General features: G+C 36.6%; 1 protein-coding gene across 2 annotated transcripts in view; it reads left to right on the top strand.

The window, feature by feature from the left end:
* The window catches only part of RELN (reelin), a 440,175-nt gene that overhangs the window by 128,008 nt on the left and 293,224 nt on the right, over positions 1–18,943 (top strand). For both annotated transcript variants that reach the window (XM_059712765.1, XM_059712766.1), the window contains exon 3: positions 2,611–2,746. In XM_059712765.1, coding sequence (XP_059568748.1) covers positions 2,611–2,746 — 136 coding nt within the window. The remainder of the gene's footprint in view (positions 1–2,610; positions 2,747–18,943) is intronic.

The following is an 18,943-nucleotide window of genomic DNA, read 5'->3' as shown; positions in this document are numbered from 1 at the left end:
GGGGAGCGGCAATGCCTGAGTCACCTTCAGCACTCGGCAATTTCCCCGGGAGTCTTTAACCTTGCGGTTTCTCTGGCTTGAAGAATTTTGTCTCAAGATACAGCTCAAAAAATGAATTCTTAAATGAGAAAAAGAGCATTGTTGGCTGTATAAAAATATAGATTTATTTTTCTATTTCTTTGCCCAGTATGAACTAGTATTCAGAATAACTTCCTATTCTAGAAGATCCTATTTCACTAGTTAATGTAACCTATGTCACAGATTCTATTGTCTTTTTTTATAGTTATATTATTTTTGTATTTATTCAGAAAACATTTCTTGACAATCTGTGATGTGTCAGGTATTGTGACAGTTGCTTGGAATATAAAGATGAAAGACCCAGTCCATCACAGACACCTTGGAAAGATGGGCAAGTGCAGGGATGGAGGAATGCAGGGACTGCTGTGATGATAGCCAGGAAGGGCACCTATCCAAACACAGGTGTGCTGTACTAGGAGCTGTTGTATGTGTTTGGGCCTTTTAATTCTCACTATAACTTCAGGATACAGGGGACATGGTAATTCCATTTTATAGATAAGAAAACTGGGTCTCAGAGAGAGAGTAAGTCATTTGCCCATTTCAAAAAGTCAATAAATGAATGTTTTATTTAACTGCCCACTTCTGACAATGTTTTTATTAGTAAACTTTATTTTTAGAGCAGTTTTAAGACACAGCAAAATTGAATGGAAAGAACAGAGATTTCCCATGTACCCCTGTCCCCACCCACCCACGCCACATAGAGCATCCATCCTGTCACTATCCTGCACCACAGTGATATATTCATGACAATAGATGAACCTACATTAACACATCATTTTCACTCAAAGTTCATAGTTCACATTAGGGCTCACTGTGGTGTTGTACATTCCATGAGTTCTGACAAATACACAATGACACGTTTCCACCATGGTAGCATTATACACTGCCCTAAAAATCCCCTGTGCTCCTGCCCAGTCATCCCTCTCTCCCTCCCAAACCTGGCGAACACTGATCTTTTTACCATCCCCATACTTTTTATCTTTCCCTGAATAGCATATAGTTGGAATTATACAATATGTAACCATTTCCAATTGGCTTCTTTCATTTAGTAATATGCATTTACTTATCCCTGCCTTCTCATGGCAGTTCATTTCCTTTTAGCTCTGAATAATATTCCATTGTTTGGATCTACCACAGTTTATCCATTAGCTCACTGAAGGACATTTTGAGGACTTCCAAGTTTTGACAGTTATTAATATAACTGCTATAGATCTCCATGCGCAGGATTTTGTGTGAACATAAAATGTCAGTTTATTTGGATAACGGGTAAGGAGTGGGATTGCGGATTATATGGTAAGAGTACATTTACTTTTGTAACAAAACATTAAACTGTCTTCCAAAAGGGTTAGACCATTTTGCATTCTCACTTGCAACGAATGTTTTCCTGTTGCTTCACATCCTCGCCAGCATTTGATGTTGTCAGTGGTTTTGGATTTTGGCCATAGTAAGTGTGTGGTGGCATTTCATTGTTGTTTTAATATGTAATTCTCTAATGACATAAGATGTTGAACATCTTTTCATAGGCTTATTTGCTATCTGCATGTCTTTGTTGATGAGGTGTCTATTTAGGTCTTCTGCCCATTTTTTAAAAATTGAGTTGTTTATTTTCTTATTATCCAGTCATGTGTTAATATTTTGTACTTGAGGTAAACCTGAGAGAATAGCCTTATGGGAAAGGGAAAGAAAGCACCCCAGTAGCTCAACTGGGAGCTGGCCCGGCACTCACAGTGGGGCCGTGGTGCCCTCATGTTGAACATAAGCAGTTTCACAGACCATCAGCGCCAAACGAGACCACTCTGAAACTGGGAGGACCACGTTATACTCATGCCTGGATATAGAACATGGTGCAAACCGCCAACATGACCAACACCCCCTCTTCTTGTTAACATGAACTTTTTGTCAATCAAAGCTTGAGCCCTACTCAATTCCTCATGTCTCCTAGACAACAATTAAAATGCTCAGTGATAAAATTGCCCTTACTTTCTGATAGCGCCCAATTCAGAAGTAAAGCCACCTTTCTCTGTAACATCCCCAACAGGGCTGAGCAGGGGGTGAGGGGAGCAGGTGTCCCCAGGATGCAGGACTTTCAGTACTAAAATCTGGAAATTCTGGGGCCAGCTTGACCGTCCTATTCTCTAGAATAACAACACAAGCCCAAATATTTTAACAAGCCCCTTCTAACATCCTCTCTGAGATACCTTCCACTTATCAATAGAATTTTGTTTCCTTTGCTGTAAACACTTCCAGTGTGGTCCTAGTGGTCTGTGGTGATGGGCAACGACCAATCAACAAAAGCAAAGCCAAGCCAATACTATGGCAATAAATGTATTAGGTTATTCCTTAACAATCATGTTTTAAATGATTCATTTCCTTCTAACAATAGGAAGTGGAAAGTTGCATAATTTATGGGGAAGCCCAAACAGCATGATGCATCTTAACATAAAATAAAAATGTCCAGAAAATATTGTTAGGCTATGATAAGAAAGACTTCGTTTTGTTGTTTTTATAACAAACTTCCTTTCTGTCTCTCAGGGATCATGTCTGACCACCAGTTTGGTAACCAGTTTATGTGCAGCGTGGTGGCCTCTCATGTGAGTCATCTGCCCACAACCAACCTCAGCTTCGTCTGGATTGCTCCACCTGCTGGCACGGGCTGCGTGAACTTCATGTAAGTACCCGCAGTGTCGGTGACCACTAAGGGAGGCAAATATACCCCTCATTGGGCTACATAGGGGATAACTATTAAAGTGTATTATTTTGACAAGTTTGACTCTAATGGAATTTACTGATTTTGGTGTAAAAAAAAAAAAAGAGATGAAAACTTCTTTAAAGTAACTTTATTTTTGCCTATTTATTAATTCCTCAAGAGTTCTAAATTAGATTTTAGCTGACCAAAATACACAATAAGATAAAAATAAGGGCATTATGAAAATTTTCGTTTAGAAAATAAGATGAAAATGGGTGCTACAAATGCCATGAGACTCATATACATGTTGGAAGAAGACCACAAATTTAGCTTTCTGATTTCTGACCATTAGTGACAAGAAGGAAATGTGATCAAATAAGAGATTCGTGATGGTGAGAAATCAGGGACTCTATAGAAATTTAATAACTTTCTCATGTGCTTTCATTCAGAGGAAACTGGGAAATGTAGTGAGTAATGCCCCCACGGCCTCAGACAAACACTGCACTGTGGCTCAAAGGCTGTGACTTGTGACATCTGTCAGTATAGACTATTCCACTGCCACTGCCCCAGAACCACCACTCCTCATCCTCTTTAGTTATCTTTTCTTTCCATATTTTTTTTACTTCTAGGACATGATATACTTCATATTTAATTATGTATATTCATTGTCTGTCTCTTTCTGCTGAAATGCAGGTTCCTTGAAAGCAAGAATTTTTTTGTTTGTTTACTCATTTGCCCCAACTGTCTAAACAGTCCCTGGCACACAGTAAGCATTCACTGAATATTTATTGAATGGATAAATAGGCCAATGGAATAAGGTCAGAGGCCATTCAGAAACAGCATTCTATGGGCAGCCAAGCAAAATAGAGCTGGACGGCATATTGAATGATTCTCTATTCCAACCTTCTGCTCAGACAACAAAATCTCATAAAATATGCACACTCCAAATTCACTATTATCTTTACTTCCCTTTAATAGCATACAGTTCAGTGTCAAGGGTTCTATTTTTCGCCTATCTTCTGGGTTATCAAGATGCAAACATCAGATTCATCCTTCTAGTTAATTGACATTTAATCTCATCATTTTCTCCCTCAGGAAGTTTTTCATACTTGAACTCATTCTTTCCAGTACCTCTTGCTAAGGTTATTGATTGCAATAGCACCCCAACTGGTCTGTTCACTTCCGGCCTATTTCTCCTCCAGTCCATCCTGCACAGTGTTAGCCAGTTAATCTTCCTAAGGTCCAATCTTGATCACTCAAAGCTTGTATCCCCCCACATTTCCATCTGAAAGCCAGCCCTTTGGCATGGATTTGATATGCTTTTCCCAATAATTGATGTTTACCATCTTCTCTTATTTCCTATAGCATGCACCTCCTGGATAGGGTGTTAATTGATAAGACTTCCTACAATTCCCTGAACATTTTGTGATTTTCTTTCTCCATGCTTTTCTCATAGCCCAGAATACTTTTTTCCCCTATAAATTTCAATTGCTAAAGTCCTACCCTTTTTTCAAGAACTGTTGAAAATGCCCACTCTTCTAGACTATAACGCTTTCCAAGACATCAATAACAGAAGTGACATGCTGATTGGATTACTGTATACTTATTTGAATTAATTTCTTACCTGAATAGGGACAACTTCTTATTTCTTTGTGATCCCTCCACAGTTGATACAATGTCTCAAACAGAGAAAACATGGGAAATGCCCTTGGATTATATGAGGTTCAGTGTTGTTTTTTCCTTTTGTTTAATAGTAATCTCTGACTCTTTTGGCATACTTTATCTTCCTCATGTTTGCACTTGGAAGGACAACAAATTTTTCCCATGCATCACTTTGTAATTTAAAACAATAATTATTTTTGTCAACAGTAGAACACAAAATAAATTATGTCAACAATATAGAATTGCTTACTTCAAAAAGAAATAGAGGTTTACATTTAATATGTTTAAATATCATGTTTGATGGCATATGACCTCACCATTCCTGGGATATCAAACTCTACTTTCTTCTGAGAAATAACAGGTATTTTAAGTCCTAACTTCAGAGAATATTTTCTTAGCAGTTGGTCAGGAAAATACAGTTTGCTCAGAAGTAATTTTTACTCTCTGCAAAGAATACACACTCTCACTCGTATTTCCCAACAAAATTTTTATGATGCAATTTGCACTTTTTGCTATTCTTAATAGCATTAAGTCTCTGCTTCACATGAGCCATGATTACGCTGAGCTTTGCATGGAGTAGCTGCTTCTTATGTGGGCAAGATGCTTTTGTTAATCTCCTTTCCTAACTAGCTTGTGAGAGACTACAGGAAAACTGAAGATTGAACATGGACCGCTGAAACAATTTATCTGAAAATTTCCAAAATAAAATTTTACCTTTGTTCCTTACTACAGTATTTATTATGTGTTGAGTAGAGCTATATAAGAGTTAAAACCTGTAATTAGTATGTGCCCAGCAATACTTGAAGGGGATTGCTAATGTTCACCATAAATTTTAAACATTCAGCAAAAATAAAATAACACATAAACTTATGGCATTTGAATGTAAATATATCATGATTCTCTTTTTTCTAACTAACCTCAAAAATTAAAAATTTCACATTTTAAAGTAAGAAGAATCGCTTTTTAAAAATTAAACTTCAGCCATGCTTATATGCTTTAGTCATATATTTTGTATAACTTCTTATCATTAGTTACTTCATACATTATTTAATTTCTTTACAAGTGTATTTTCCTTTTTAACTGGATTTTAAATACCCCAAGGTCAGGGACTGTGTTAGCTATTTTTATGTACCTAACAGGTCCTAATACTGAAATACAGATGATAGAAGGCTCTCAATAAAATTTTCTTAATAGCTCATAATGATATCATATTTCATTGATTCTGAAATACTGATTTTTAAAAAATATTTTGGAATCTCAAAAGAAGAGATTGTAATAAAAATTGGCAGCATATACTTTATTTCTTAATGTCTTACAATTGATTGTGTCTTGCATTTGAAGAATCCAGCTACTAATATCTATCATTTACCATGTGTACGGTCTCTCTAAAGTGGCAGTTGAATCGACACTGCACCCAATTCTGTAATTTCATATTAGAACATCCATGTATGATTAAAAAACCTACTTATCTATTTAAGTCCTTTTTAAAAATCTTGTAGTAAGAATTATGGAACATTTGAACTGAAATCCCAAACAATTACATCATGTGCTGTGTGTGCCTTTCCCAGAGAAGAACATGCTGTAAAAATAAAACAGGTTTCATAGCTAAACCACTTAGCCACACAGTAATGAGGGCTGTCTTTTTTTACTGCCTTTCTCGTTAAAAATAATCAAGTGAGAGACATAGAGGAGAGGATGGCCTGAGAATAAAGTTGCTGGCTGTCCTGGTACAGATGTATAAAATGGATAACTAGCCCAGCCGGCGTACTTAGTGATTGAGTGTTGACCTATGAACCAGGAGGTCTCAGTTCAATTCCCAATCAGGGCATATGCCCGGGTTGCTGGCTCAATCCCCAGTGTGGGACATGCAGGAGGCAGCCAATCTTATGATTCTCTCCCTCTCCAAAATCAATAAAAATAAAATAAAAATGGATAAGTAACTAAATTTATTTTATTATTAGTTTTTGACACCTGTTGATAACTTTTCAAGTGGTAATTTCAGAGATCTGCTTAGTATCCAGATCTTATGACAGTATAATTTCTTCTTAATTTTATATTTGATTAGTCCTTAGTGACAAGTAAGCCTCAAGTTAAAAGAGGCCCTTAACTATTCAAACTTCTTGCATGTAAATTGTCCCCCCAAAATCCTAAGAGTGAGGAGGGTATATGGAGAGAAGAGATGGAGAAAGAAGGAGGAGGAGAATGAGAAGGAGGAGAGAAGGGGGAGGAGGAGGCAAGGGAAGAGGAGGGAGAGGAAAAAGGTAGGGACAGGCAAGGGAGTAAGGGAAAAAAGGAAGGAATGAAGGAAATCTCCAGCCATCTAACCCTAAATATTAGTGAGAAGCTGCCAGGGAATAGGGATTGTAAAATAACAATTACAACATTAATTAATAATATATTTGAAAATTTAGAATGTGCTAGTCACTGTTCTAAGTAGTTTACATCTTTTAACTCATTTTATTCTCAAAGTAATTCTATGAAGTAGGTGCTGTTATTATCTCAGCTTACAGTGACACGGGCTTACACTTGCCCGTGAGTGACAGCTTGGATTCAGAAGGTAGTCTAGTTCCAAGCAGGCAATTTTTGTCACTTTACTACAGTTGCCTCTAAAATGACCACTTACCTATTTTTTATAATGGTACTGATACATATATTATGGTGTTTACTGTTGTAATTTTGAAATCTACCTCTGTATGAGAGAATTATCTAATTCCTTTGAATATTGAGAGACACTGATTGAAACTTCTGAAATACGAAGAACACATTAGATTACATCTTGATATCTATGATGTAGATCCATTCCTTGAAAGCTTATTATATATCACTAGAGGCCCAGTGCACGGATTTGGTGGGGTCCCTCGGCCTGGCCTGCAAGGATGAGGCCAAAACTGGCTCTCCGGACATCCCCTGAGGGGTCCCATATTGTGAGAGGGTGGTTCTTGGGTGACGCACCCCGGAATCTGTCTCCCTCCTCTTTGGTTCCGGGTGCATCACCCGAGAACCACAGCTGCCAAGTCACTGCAGCTTGGCAGCTCCTGCATTGAGCGTCTGCCCCCTGGTGGTCAGTGCGCATCATAGGTACTGGTCGGACAGTCAAACAGTCACTTAAGCTTTTATATATAAAGATTACTTGTCAAAAGTGAATTCTACATAGGGAAAGGATGTGTGAATTAAAGACAAAATGTATCACCAGTAGATTTAGGTTTAACTGCTTGGACAGAGATGCTAGAATAATATTAGAATACAAATGAAACACGGAAGATCAGATTTGTGCCCAAATTACTGACAATTTGACGTTAAGTAAACTCCCCCAAAACTGAGAAAAGAATCTTCCAGTCAAGATGGTGGAATAGGTCAATGTGATACTGGCATCCTTCCACAACAACTTCAGGGTTACAATTAAACCACGGGACAGCCATCATTCAGAATACCCGAAACCTAGTTCAACAGAACTCCTATAACTAAGGACATAAGGAAGAAGCCATGGAGACTAGTGTGAGGGGCAGAGATGCTGAACAGGTGGTCCCACACCCATGTGTGGTGCATAAAAATTGGGAGGGATACCTTGGCTGTGGAGGTACCTCCAAACCCAGCAAAGGAGCAGCCATATGCACATTGTTTTGGAGCTCATGCTGAGTGGCTCTAGAACAGGCATGGGTGGTGGCTGACCTTGGTCTGCACCTCCCAGGAGACCCCAGAGCCAGTGCACCCAGTGGAAAGCTTCATACCATGCTGAAGGACCATTCAACCGCCTCCATGAGCAACACACTCAAAGCGTGGACTCAGAGGGCACCAAGCCCCCCTGAAATGAGTTCTGCTCCATGGGGTCGGCCCCTGGATAGCAGATCCTTCATGGTGGCCATGGCCAGTCCTTCCAGCCAGTCGGCCTGAGGGTAAATCTCTCCCCTTGACATGCCATCAGCAATAAGGCTCAACTACAAAAGAGGGTTCACATAGACCACACAGGGGGCGGGGCACACCTAGAACACCCAGTTCAGGTGAATGGGAGGCTGTGCCACTGGGCCCTATAGGACACCTACTACATAAGGCAACTCTACCACGACTGGGAGATGTAGCAACTCTACCTAATACATACAAACAAACACAGGGAAGCAGCCAAAATGAGGAGACAAAGAAATATGGCCCAAATTAAAAAAAAAAAAAAAAAAAAGGACGAAACTCCAGAAAAAGAACTAAACGAAATGGAGACAAGCAGTCTACCAGATGCAGAGTTCAAAATACTGGTTATAAGAATGCTTAATGAGTCTGGCTGGGGTGGTTCAGTGGTTGGGCATCAACCTATGAACCAGAAGGTCACAGTTTGATTCCTGGTCAGGAGGTAGCTAATCAATGATTCTCTCTCATCATTGATGTTTCTATTCTATCTCAAGTAAATAAAAACATATTTCAAAAACATACACACAAAACAGTTTGAGGAAATAAAATTTAAACAAAATTTCTAGAATTCTAAGAATTCTAAAATAACCTCTTTAAAAATGAGTCAGTTCATATTCAGAAGTTGTCTTATTTATTACTGAGAAATGAATGTGAAACAAAATTATTTCCATCTCCACTTTAGCACCTCACAGAATTGAGGTCAAGTTTTGGTTATCACATTGACAAGTCCTAAGCTAGAAACAAAAATGTATTAGTTAAATCTTCTCCGTTTGTTTCCACTACTAGTATTTGTAGAAGGGATTATGAATAATATGGGCATATTTGTTATCTAGGCTAACATATTTCAAAGAGCAATGTCTTATATGAAAGATAAATAGAAATGCTTCAAATTAAAAAATGTACACTATAGTTGCAAAGGTGCTAAGATGGCTGGTTCCTTAATCAACCCCTGGTTTTAACTTAAGCAAATATATTGAAAGTATGACTGTAAGGCTAAGCTACATAAGCCTTTCTTCTTAATCTGCCTGCAGGCATTAATGCTCAGATTTGAGATGGCATCCTTATTTGCTAAGTGCAAAGATGGTTACAAAAGAGCTTTTCTCACTTTGAGGATAAAAGCTAAAGTATTCTTTAATTTTGGTTACTGCCTAGCTCATCCCAGCACCATAATAGTTATTTGGCTCAAAACCAAAAACTAGCAATACAGTGCTTACATGTCTATGGATCAAAATTAGATGAAAAATTGTGGTTTTTCATCTCCAAAGCTATTTGCTGCACATTTTATAACTCTCAAGATGCCTTTTGTAATATGTGATAACAGAGCCAACTGCAGCATCTGCCTGGAAAGAGATTACTTTAATTATGGACTCAATGTCCTATTTTCTGCAAGTGATCCCCAGAGACAGGCTTCCTGCCGGAGCAGAGGTGCAAGGATGCACATTAAAGCCTACACGTTAACCACGAAGAGGTGGGTACAGTGACACAAGGACACCCGTAAACCACCTTCATTCTCCTCGTCTGTAATGTGATGGAAGTGTCTATAGTGATAGTTTTTAAAAATAATGATAGGTTTTTAATTATTCCAGCATCTGTTGTTATGGACTTCTGATGGTTAGGGCAAGATGAGTTTATAAAAGAGCCAACCCTTTGATAAGTCTGTATGGGAAACAGACTATATTAAAAAGGTACGGTGAAACATCATTTTCTTCCAAACTGAAAAATGTATGTGCTTTATCCATTACTTGCTATAATATTATTTAGAAAGTGTAGCTAAGTTATGTTCTTGTCAATCCCAGTTCTGGATAACACAAGTGCCTCATTATTAAGAATTCATTTGCCATTCAGTATGAATTTCATTAGAACCAATGCATATGTCTTGTGTGTTTCCATGGAATTTCGTTATAATTTAACATTGATTTAACATTATGAATGGGTACTTAAAGCAAAATGTTACCTTGTTTATATTAATTATAAAATTAGGTGCCTTGATGAACAGCTTTTTTTTGAGAATGAGTGAGTGGCTTTTCTTTTGAAAGCACAGCACATGCTCACATAGGATATTTAGGATTTCATCTGGTTTCTCCAATAGTATAAGCATATTTTGCATTTTTCAAAAGATGGGGGATTATAGGAGAGCAACCATGGGAATTAATTTTAAACTTCAAAAGAGGAATTTAAGGGATTTGGCATGGAATCATTCTGTGTGGGAGAGGGAAAGATGGAACAGAAAAATGTACCTACAGTCACATTAAGTGAAAACATTAAGTCTTTTAAATATTATACCAACTATGACATTCATTATTTTCTGGTGTTAAAATGAAATGCTATTAATATTTTCATACTTTGTTAAAGAAATCTAAACATATCTTAGGGCATCGTAGATGGTTGTATTTAACTCTAAAAATTAAAATAAACATTTGATACCTTTTGGACTTTCTAATTTATAATAAATGCCACATTGGAGAAATAAAAATGTATATGTTGAAATGGGTAGTTTTACAAAGATTTTTGTGTTGTAAATCTTGTAAATGAACAATTGTATTATCTATCATCAGAATTTATAAATAGGAGAATTGGTTTGGTGTTTATTTCTGTTTAAAGAACTTGGATATAAGGAATTAAAGCAATATGTATGGACTTAAGAGAAAATATAGACTATTAGAAGAAACTGAGAGTATAAATAACTGTACCAAGTCACCAGGGCAAGAAAAATAATTCCTGCTTTTTAATTTTATATTTTGCTCCTAAGACATAGGTTTCTTCGTCTCCTGAAATGGATCTTAGTTAATGTTGTGCAGTGGGATATCCCATGCAAATAAATAGCAAGGGGAGATTTGTCAGTGGCTCACTTAGAGCAAGCTGAGATGACCTCTTCTCAAAGTTCAGAGGGAATCAGAGTTTTCTCTTGAGGACTGTTTATTCTTGCATTTCAATTCCATATTGCACTTAGGTAACTTTAAAAAAGACTTTGAAAAAATACATATTAGTATTTTTCAATCCAAGAGTTGTATTTGGAATATATACTTTTTTTCCTTGTGGCTTGTGTCAGACATCGTATTTCTGAGTTTGTTTTTTGTTAAAATGTCAAGTTATTTTTAGCTTTCTATATTTCACTTTGGGTCAGAATGCAAAATGCCTTAATTTGGATTTGTAATTTAAAAGAATGACAATAAACAAATATATTCCTCAAATAGGCATTGTTTTTTAAAATTTAAGCCTGACAGTAAATACTACTTCTTTTTAAGTGTTTTAAACTAATTTTATTCTATGATTGTAAAAGCAATGCTTATTTATTGAAGAAAACATGTACACACACATTCATACTTACACACACACACACACATGTTCCTTTTATCCCAGAAACAAGAATACTAAGTATCTTGGAGTGTATTTCTCCAGATGTATGTATATAGAGTGGGGCAAAAGTAGGTTTACAGTTGTGAGTATGCAAAACAGTTTGTTCTTGTATTATTATTTATTAATTATTGTATTATTTTCCATACAAACAACTGTAAACCCCCTTTTATCTCACCCTGTTGGTTCAATTTTATTTTTTATAAAATTGGGGTTCTACCATGAATTCAGTGTTCTAACCTTGCTTTTTAAAACGTAACATTACATTATAAATATTAATACATACCTATCTACAGTATCTGGATAGTATTCTATTCTATGGCTGTACTCTAATGTATTTAATTAGAGTATTTCTGGACATTTTGTTTATTTTGAATGTTCACTGTTGTAACAACTTTGATAAACAACTTTATAGCTAATGATCTTTGCATAGTCCTAATTATGAAAATATATTATTGTCATAGTAGAGTTAATTAGGAAGTCAACCTGATTAAAATGAAAAGCTAAGCTATGAAGTCATCCTTATTAAAATAAAGTCATATTATAATTTTTGTGCTAGGGCCAGCATCACAAAGACTAATGATAGTTAACTTTTCAACTTTTAACAGTAGTAGTCCTATAAAGTGATGTTTGATAATTGTTCACAGGTTAAGAGAAATGCCAGTTTTCTTGTCATTGTTCTAATTACCTAGTCATCACTTTAAAAAACATTGTCTTTCTCATTACAAAAATTTTTGTTCTCTTGTTAAGTTGTTCTATTTTGAAATTTTAATAAATTTATTTTATAAGGCAAACCAATTCAATGGAAAAGCAACACATTCTGTCACTTTTCCAAAGCTCCCTGGAATACATAGCCTTGCAACTAACTAACCCGTAATGAGTGAACCTCTTAGTCTGTGTTTATGCTTTTTCAAAAAAATCATTGTTATTTCACATGTATAATTTGAATGAGACATTCTCATTTTATATTTGTAAGGAAAACAGAGAGAATGTAAATTTCACCAGTAAATGAAAGTTAGCTTTATTATATTCTGAAGATATTCACTTTCTGAATTCTTATTTAATGATTATAGGTCTTTAAAAGTATCACAAACTAGAGGCCCAGTGCATGAATTCGTGCACAATTGGGGTCGGGCTGCCCCCCCCCCCCCGGCCCCATGGGGGCCGATTGGGCCAGGCGGGTGGGGGAGAAGGGACATGGGAGGTTGGCCGGCTGGCTCTGCCCTGATTGGGGTGGGGACCAAATGGGGGGATGGGCCAGTGGGGGCGGAGAGGCTGTGGGAGGTTATTTGGCCAGCCCCACCCCTGATCTGGCTGGGGCTGGCTGGGGGGAGGGGCCGCCCCCCCGATTGGGCCGGTTGGCTGGCTGCAGGGTGCGTCATAGTGACCGGTTGTTCTGGCATTCCAGTTGTTTGGCTTTTATATATATAGATGATGACATACACATTTTTCTATTAATGCTATTTTCTTAAAACATTATCATTGTCTGTACTTTATTTCATATTCTATTTATACTGGGAAAATAAATTCTTAATTTATATATCCTTGAGCTTTTTCCAAAGGAAATCCTACAGACTAATTTTTAGACCACATGGCTTATTACACACACAAATGTGAGCATGATAATATTGCCCATTTTAACCATGTAGAAGAATCTTTAAACTAATGTCTTTTTCACCTGGGTAAAAAGTATTTTTCACCTTTACTATATTAAAAGCAGGTCATGACCTCAAATAGAAAAGGCTGGCTACATATTTAGAATTTTGGCCTGCTGCTTTGAATATTTGTCTGCCTTTGGTCTCAACTCATTGATTTATAAATCACCTAGATGTGAGAATTCACAGTGAAATATTCGAGTTTATGGTTAACACTACTAGATTCTTCCAAAGGAGTGAAACGCTAACTAGATGTAAGTAAGTAGTAGGGTGATCTTATAAAAATGAATGAGCAGCATTCTATGAAGCCAGCATCACCCTAATACCAAAACCAGATAAAGACAATACAATGAAAGAGAATTAATAGGCCAATATACCTCATAAATATAGATGCTAAAATCCTCAACAAAATTCTAGCAAATCAGATCCAGCAGTACACCAGGTTCTAGTCAGGTTCTCTTGCCAATTTCTGTAGTCAGGTTCAGTCCAGGATCTTTTGCCATGTTCTCTCCAGCGAAGTTCTTCTGTCTGTAGGTGCTGTGTAGGTTCTGTCTTCTTGGTTCTCTTCTAAGTTCTGTCTCTTTCTGTCTTGTTACATCTGTATTTATACCAGTTGATTCAATCCTATCAATCTCTATTACAAAGGTTAGGGCGTTTCTTATCTCCATTCCAGGGAGTAAAGATTATGTAGCTTAAGCATGATTGTTTGTAGTTAAAGTGATTAATTACCCGCCTGGCACTTAGTTGAGGGGTTTTATTCCCTCCCTAACTTCAGGGGAAAATCCCTACCTGGGGATTCAACCTTTCTCGGAGAGGTGACCTTGGTTAAAACACATGGTGCCAAGAAGGTGAGCAAACATATTAAGAACCGTATGCCATATATGCCAGGTCCCTTGAAACAGCAAGCATGGACCGGCTCCCAGCATGTGTGTGTGTGTGTGTTTCCAGAGAAAGTACCTCTGAATAACCACTATAAATCATTTTGTGTTTTCGTTTTTTTTTTTGGAGGGGGGGAGATGACTTCCTGCATATGATCTTTTTTATATTATATTTTTATGCAAATTAAAAGATGATTTATCTTTTCTTGATTTTTAATGTAGTGACACCTATCTTGAAAGCTATAGCCCCTTTTTGCTAATTCTACATTGAAGAAATGAAGATGAAAATTTAGAGCAATAGAAGCGCCTTTTTTTTAGAGGACTTGACATAGTAACACTTCAACTTAAAGGACATTTATACATGATAACTTAAATGTTTTTTAATGAAAGATTTAATCAGGATTTAAATATAAGATACCTTTGAAATACATTTTTGTTGTTTCATATCCATTTATACAGAGCTTTTCAGCATAGCAACAGTAGGGATGAGCATGGACTTGTATAATAAGTATCTGTAAAAAATGCTGTTTTCTCTTGGAGATTCTCAAAGTACCATACTTCGGTATGCCAATTTAAAGAAGTCTTTGGGTTTATACACTTGACTTACAAAGGGATTACCAAAGCTGATATTACTATAGCACAGTTGTTGCATCTGCACCAGTTCAAAAATATGACTTCCACAACTCCTAATGCTAATCCACAGGAGTTTTATTTTTAAATGTAAAATTGTCAAAATGTCCAAAAACAGTATTTGACTAAGAAGTATGAATAGCTGGCAAATCAGATGTTTAAATTAATAAAATTGCAGAAAATATAATAATGATATGTGTTTAAACTTTCATAAATAATTACTTTTCACTTGATACCTCAAGTCAAACTCATGATTTTACTTTAAATCTGAGGCAAATTACATCTACCCAACTGCTAGTCTTAGAAACTTCAACACATGGGTAAAGATTTGTTTCATTTCCCTGGAAAGAGTGAAAATTTTGTATGTCATCATGAAATGTGTAAAACTTTCCAAGGTCAAATATTAATCAAAATATGATATGAGAGTTTAATTTCCCAAATATTTGAAAATGGGAAATTTTCTATAGCAAAATCAACTCAGAAGTAACTCTATAATAGTATTTGTCTGCATTTCTAAGAATTCAATTACTTTCATGAACAAATCTTTTCAACATATTAAGTTGCTTAATATATAACCATTGGACAGCTGAAAATCAATAATGGAAAATAACACAGGAAGACTCCAACATACATTATGTATTTTATCATACAGATTGCTATGTTTTTCTCTGCACTTCCATCCCTAATTGCCTTTGCAACTAGCCATTCCTATGGACAGTCAAAGATGTATAAATTAACTTGAATAATGCTACCTTTTGGGAAACATTGTCAAGTAGGTGTATTGATATGAACAAATTTTTCTCAGCATAGCATAACTTTAAGTTCTAAAGGTAGCTAAAAAATTCCAGTCTTTCATTTTAAAGATGAAGAAACTCAGACTCAGAGAGGTTAATTCAATGTTTCCGACCTAGATGGTGGCAGCTCACTGTAGAACCCAGGTCTACTTCTCTCTTCACCACACTACGGGTCCTTCAGCTCATTGGTCTTCTGGTCCCTTAGAGGGCATCACAGGCTGAGTTCCAATATTCTGTGCTCTCTTTTTTCTTCACATGTTAAAATTGCAGCAAAGACAGTTAAACATTACACTTAAATACCACAATGCCGACCCTTGATTACTGATGAATATGGGGATATTTTATTTGGATTTATTAAGCTACATGGACTTATATTCTGGGTTTTCTGGAAAGGCTCAAATTCGGGTAACTGTATTCTTTTCAATAAGGTCATTTGTTAACTGTATAGAAGTAACTAATAAATATACAAAATTTAATCTTCGTTTGTTTATAAGTCAATCAGGACAAATTTCCAAATCAGAAAAAAAGCTTTAGTGTCTTTTGGTATGCTATCCACTATGCTATGTGTCTTACCTTATTATTCTTATTTAATCTCACAAAAATCTTATGAAATAAGCAATATTATTACCCATTTCACAAATGAAGAATCAGAGGCCTGAGCACTTAAATACCATGTTCATTACACAGCTAGTTCATATAGCTAGAAGAGGCAGCACTACAGCTCAGATTTAGCCTGGGTCAGTTTGGGTTCTTAATGCTTTTCTGATAACCACACAAAGTTGATTATCACTATATGTAAAGGTAGATAACTTTAAGTTAAGTTAAGTTAAGTTAAGTTAAGTTAAGTTAAGTTAAGTTAAGTTAAGAAGATAAGAAAAAAAGGAACTCTTACTTAAAAATACTATAGTCTACTTATATGGAAATAGGGATCAATAATTACTGGTTTGAGTGTTAAGAAAAAGCACTATTGGGGGGCAAGAGAAATGAAAAGTTTTAAAGAAAAGAAAAGAAACATGGTCTTCTGATCCATTAAAGGAGTCAAAACTGTAGAAAAATAGAGAAAAGGAAGATGAGAAAAATATATAGAACAGAGATCTCCAAGCCTTTCTTTTCCCAGAGGCCTTCTTCCTGATATATTATTTGTACTCAAAGTTTAGGATTTTCTCACTGTGTTCATGGCATAAGCTTCAGTTTTCTTGGACTAATCTGGAAAATTTGCTTATGTGGAAAATTCGATTTTCCAACTATGTTCAAATAATGAAGCATATTTGTGTGTGTGTGTGTGTATGTGTGTGTACTTTGACTTTTAAAAATAATACGTATTTTTCCTTTAAAACCAGTCAAGACAAAGGTAGCTAGATTGACTTTTAAAGTTCTGATGTCATTGTCTTTCTGCTTTAGTTCCCCATCTGATGATATTTACTTTTATTTAGAAGAAAACGATAAAGTGTATGCCTTCTTGCTATTCCTGGGTGTCAGCAACCTAAAGAATCAAAGCATTGTTTCTTGACTGTTATCTTTTCTCAATCCCCATGCAGTTTTACTGAGAGACTTCAAATTGACAGGGATGTGGATGTAGCAATGAAACAAAACAACAACAACAACAAAAAACTGATCACAGGATCATAGAGGATAACTGGTCATGTATGTTGCAAGAGAACAGGTTTCCAGTGACCTTCCAGGGAGACTGCTTTAACATCTTCATTATTCACCTGCAGCAAGGGAAAACAGCAAGTTAATTGAATTCTCAGATGATGCTAAGTGGAGAGGTGTTTGTTACTTAACACCAGTGAGGAACAAGACAAATGCAAAAGGTCCATAGAATGTTAGAAGTAGGAAATAACGACTGGAAAATTGAAGCTTAAACATGCAAGTAAATTTACCTAGAGAGGAAGTAATTTGAAATGCTGATATTAGATAAGGTGGAATTAGAATGTAATAATGATAAAAGAAGCTTTGAGGTGATACTAAGCAGAAAATGAGTTATAAGCTGGAACATAATATAGTCAACGTGCTACTGTGTTTAGGACTCTTGTATCCAGATTCTGCATAAAGGATCAGATAAAGACTTTTTGCTGATGAGGCCTCATTTTGAGTTCCTTGATTATAAATTACAAAGCAGTAAGAAAAAAGGTTAGTCTTTGTCATAGGTATGCAAATACCCTACGGCCCAGGAAAATTCAGTGCTAACCAGGTACAGGCTACAATAATAAAAGGCCCCCTTTCCCTCAAAATGAGCCCCTTACCTGTGTGAACTACAGTGCCTGGGGTTCATATCTTTAGAGTCACCACTTTCAGTGAGATTGCTATTCCAACTGTGACCATGACATTGCCCCTTGATTACTTGTGAAGAGTAGATCTGGAAACGCATTTGTTTGAAAGACTTTAGCAGCCCTGTGGCAGAGGCAGGACTCTGAGGGGAGGAGGCAGGACAGATCAATGTGTGGCATGGGATCTGCACCAGGGTCAGAAGGGCCAGGTGGGGCCAGATGGTGTCACCCCGGGCAGCTCGAGGGACTCGTTTCTGAGGGCATGCGGAGACAGGGTGGTTGGGGAACACTCACTAGGAGGTAACTGATTGAGAAGAAGGAGGTTAGTGAAAGTCACTTGAACTCACATGTTTTCTGATTCACATAAGAAAGCAGTGTCTGTGGCCACAGCTGCCAATTTCCTACTGGCCCTGTGGCTGTAACAGGACAAAACCATTTGAATAACCAGCCTCATTCTCACCAGTTTACTCTTTACAGGAATGCCATTAGCTTATTTAAGGGCTTATGGTAGTACCGTTATATCACTCACTGGATAGGTTCATAATTTGGGCACTAAAAAATTCTTTTGGAATTAATACCTGAAATGTGTTTCCTCTAGATGGAAGAAGTTTAGGAGTCAATTTTTTACACACACACAAAAAAATCTATGTTAGTTTATGTTTGCCAAGGGAAATCCACAATGAATTAATTCTGCTCAATGAAATTTTGCTCTTATAAAATTGTTTTAATGCCAAACATAGCCTGTTTCGAATATTGTACCAGAGGCATTTATTTACAATCTGGTACATATGTAGTTTGAGCTTCTTAGCATAACTTACCGTGAATTAATGACTTGTTATTTATTGCGCAGCCACTCTGCAGAAGTGATTTATAGGTTCGTGCTATGCACTGGCGGTTACTTTGCAGTCTCTGTGCTGGCTGTCTCATCAATATCATTAAATGAATTCACAGTGACACAGCTCTGCTACTGTAGTTTTTGATATGAGGGATAACCGAACATAAATCAGCACTTATGTTTAATTCATGAGATGTACCAATC

The sequence above is a fragment of the Myotis daubentonii genome, chromosome 10, assembly GCF_963259705.1.
Source record: "Myotis daubentonii chromosome 10, mMyoDau2.1, whole genome shotgun sequence".
Classification (NCBI taxonomy): domain Eukaryota; kingdom Metazoa; phylum Chordata; class Mammalia; order Chiroptera; family Vespertilionidae; genus Myotis; species Myotis daubentonii.
Note: the sequence above shows the minus strand (reverse complement) of the source record. Positions and strands in the feature narration are given on the sequence as shown.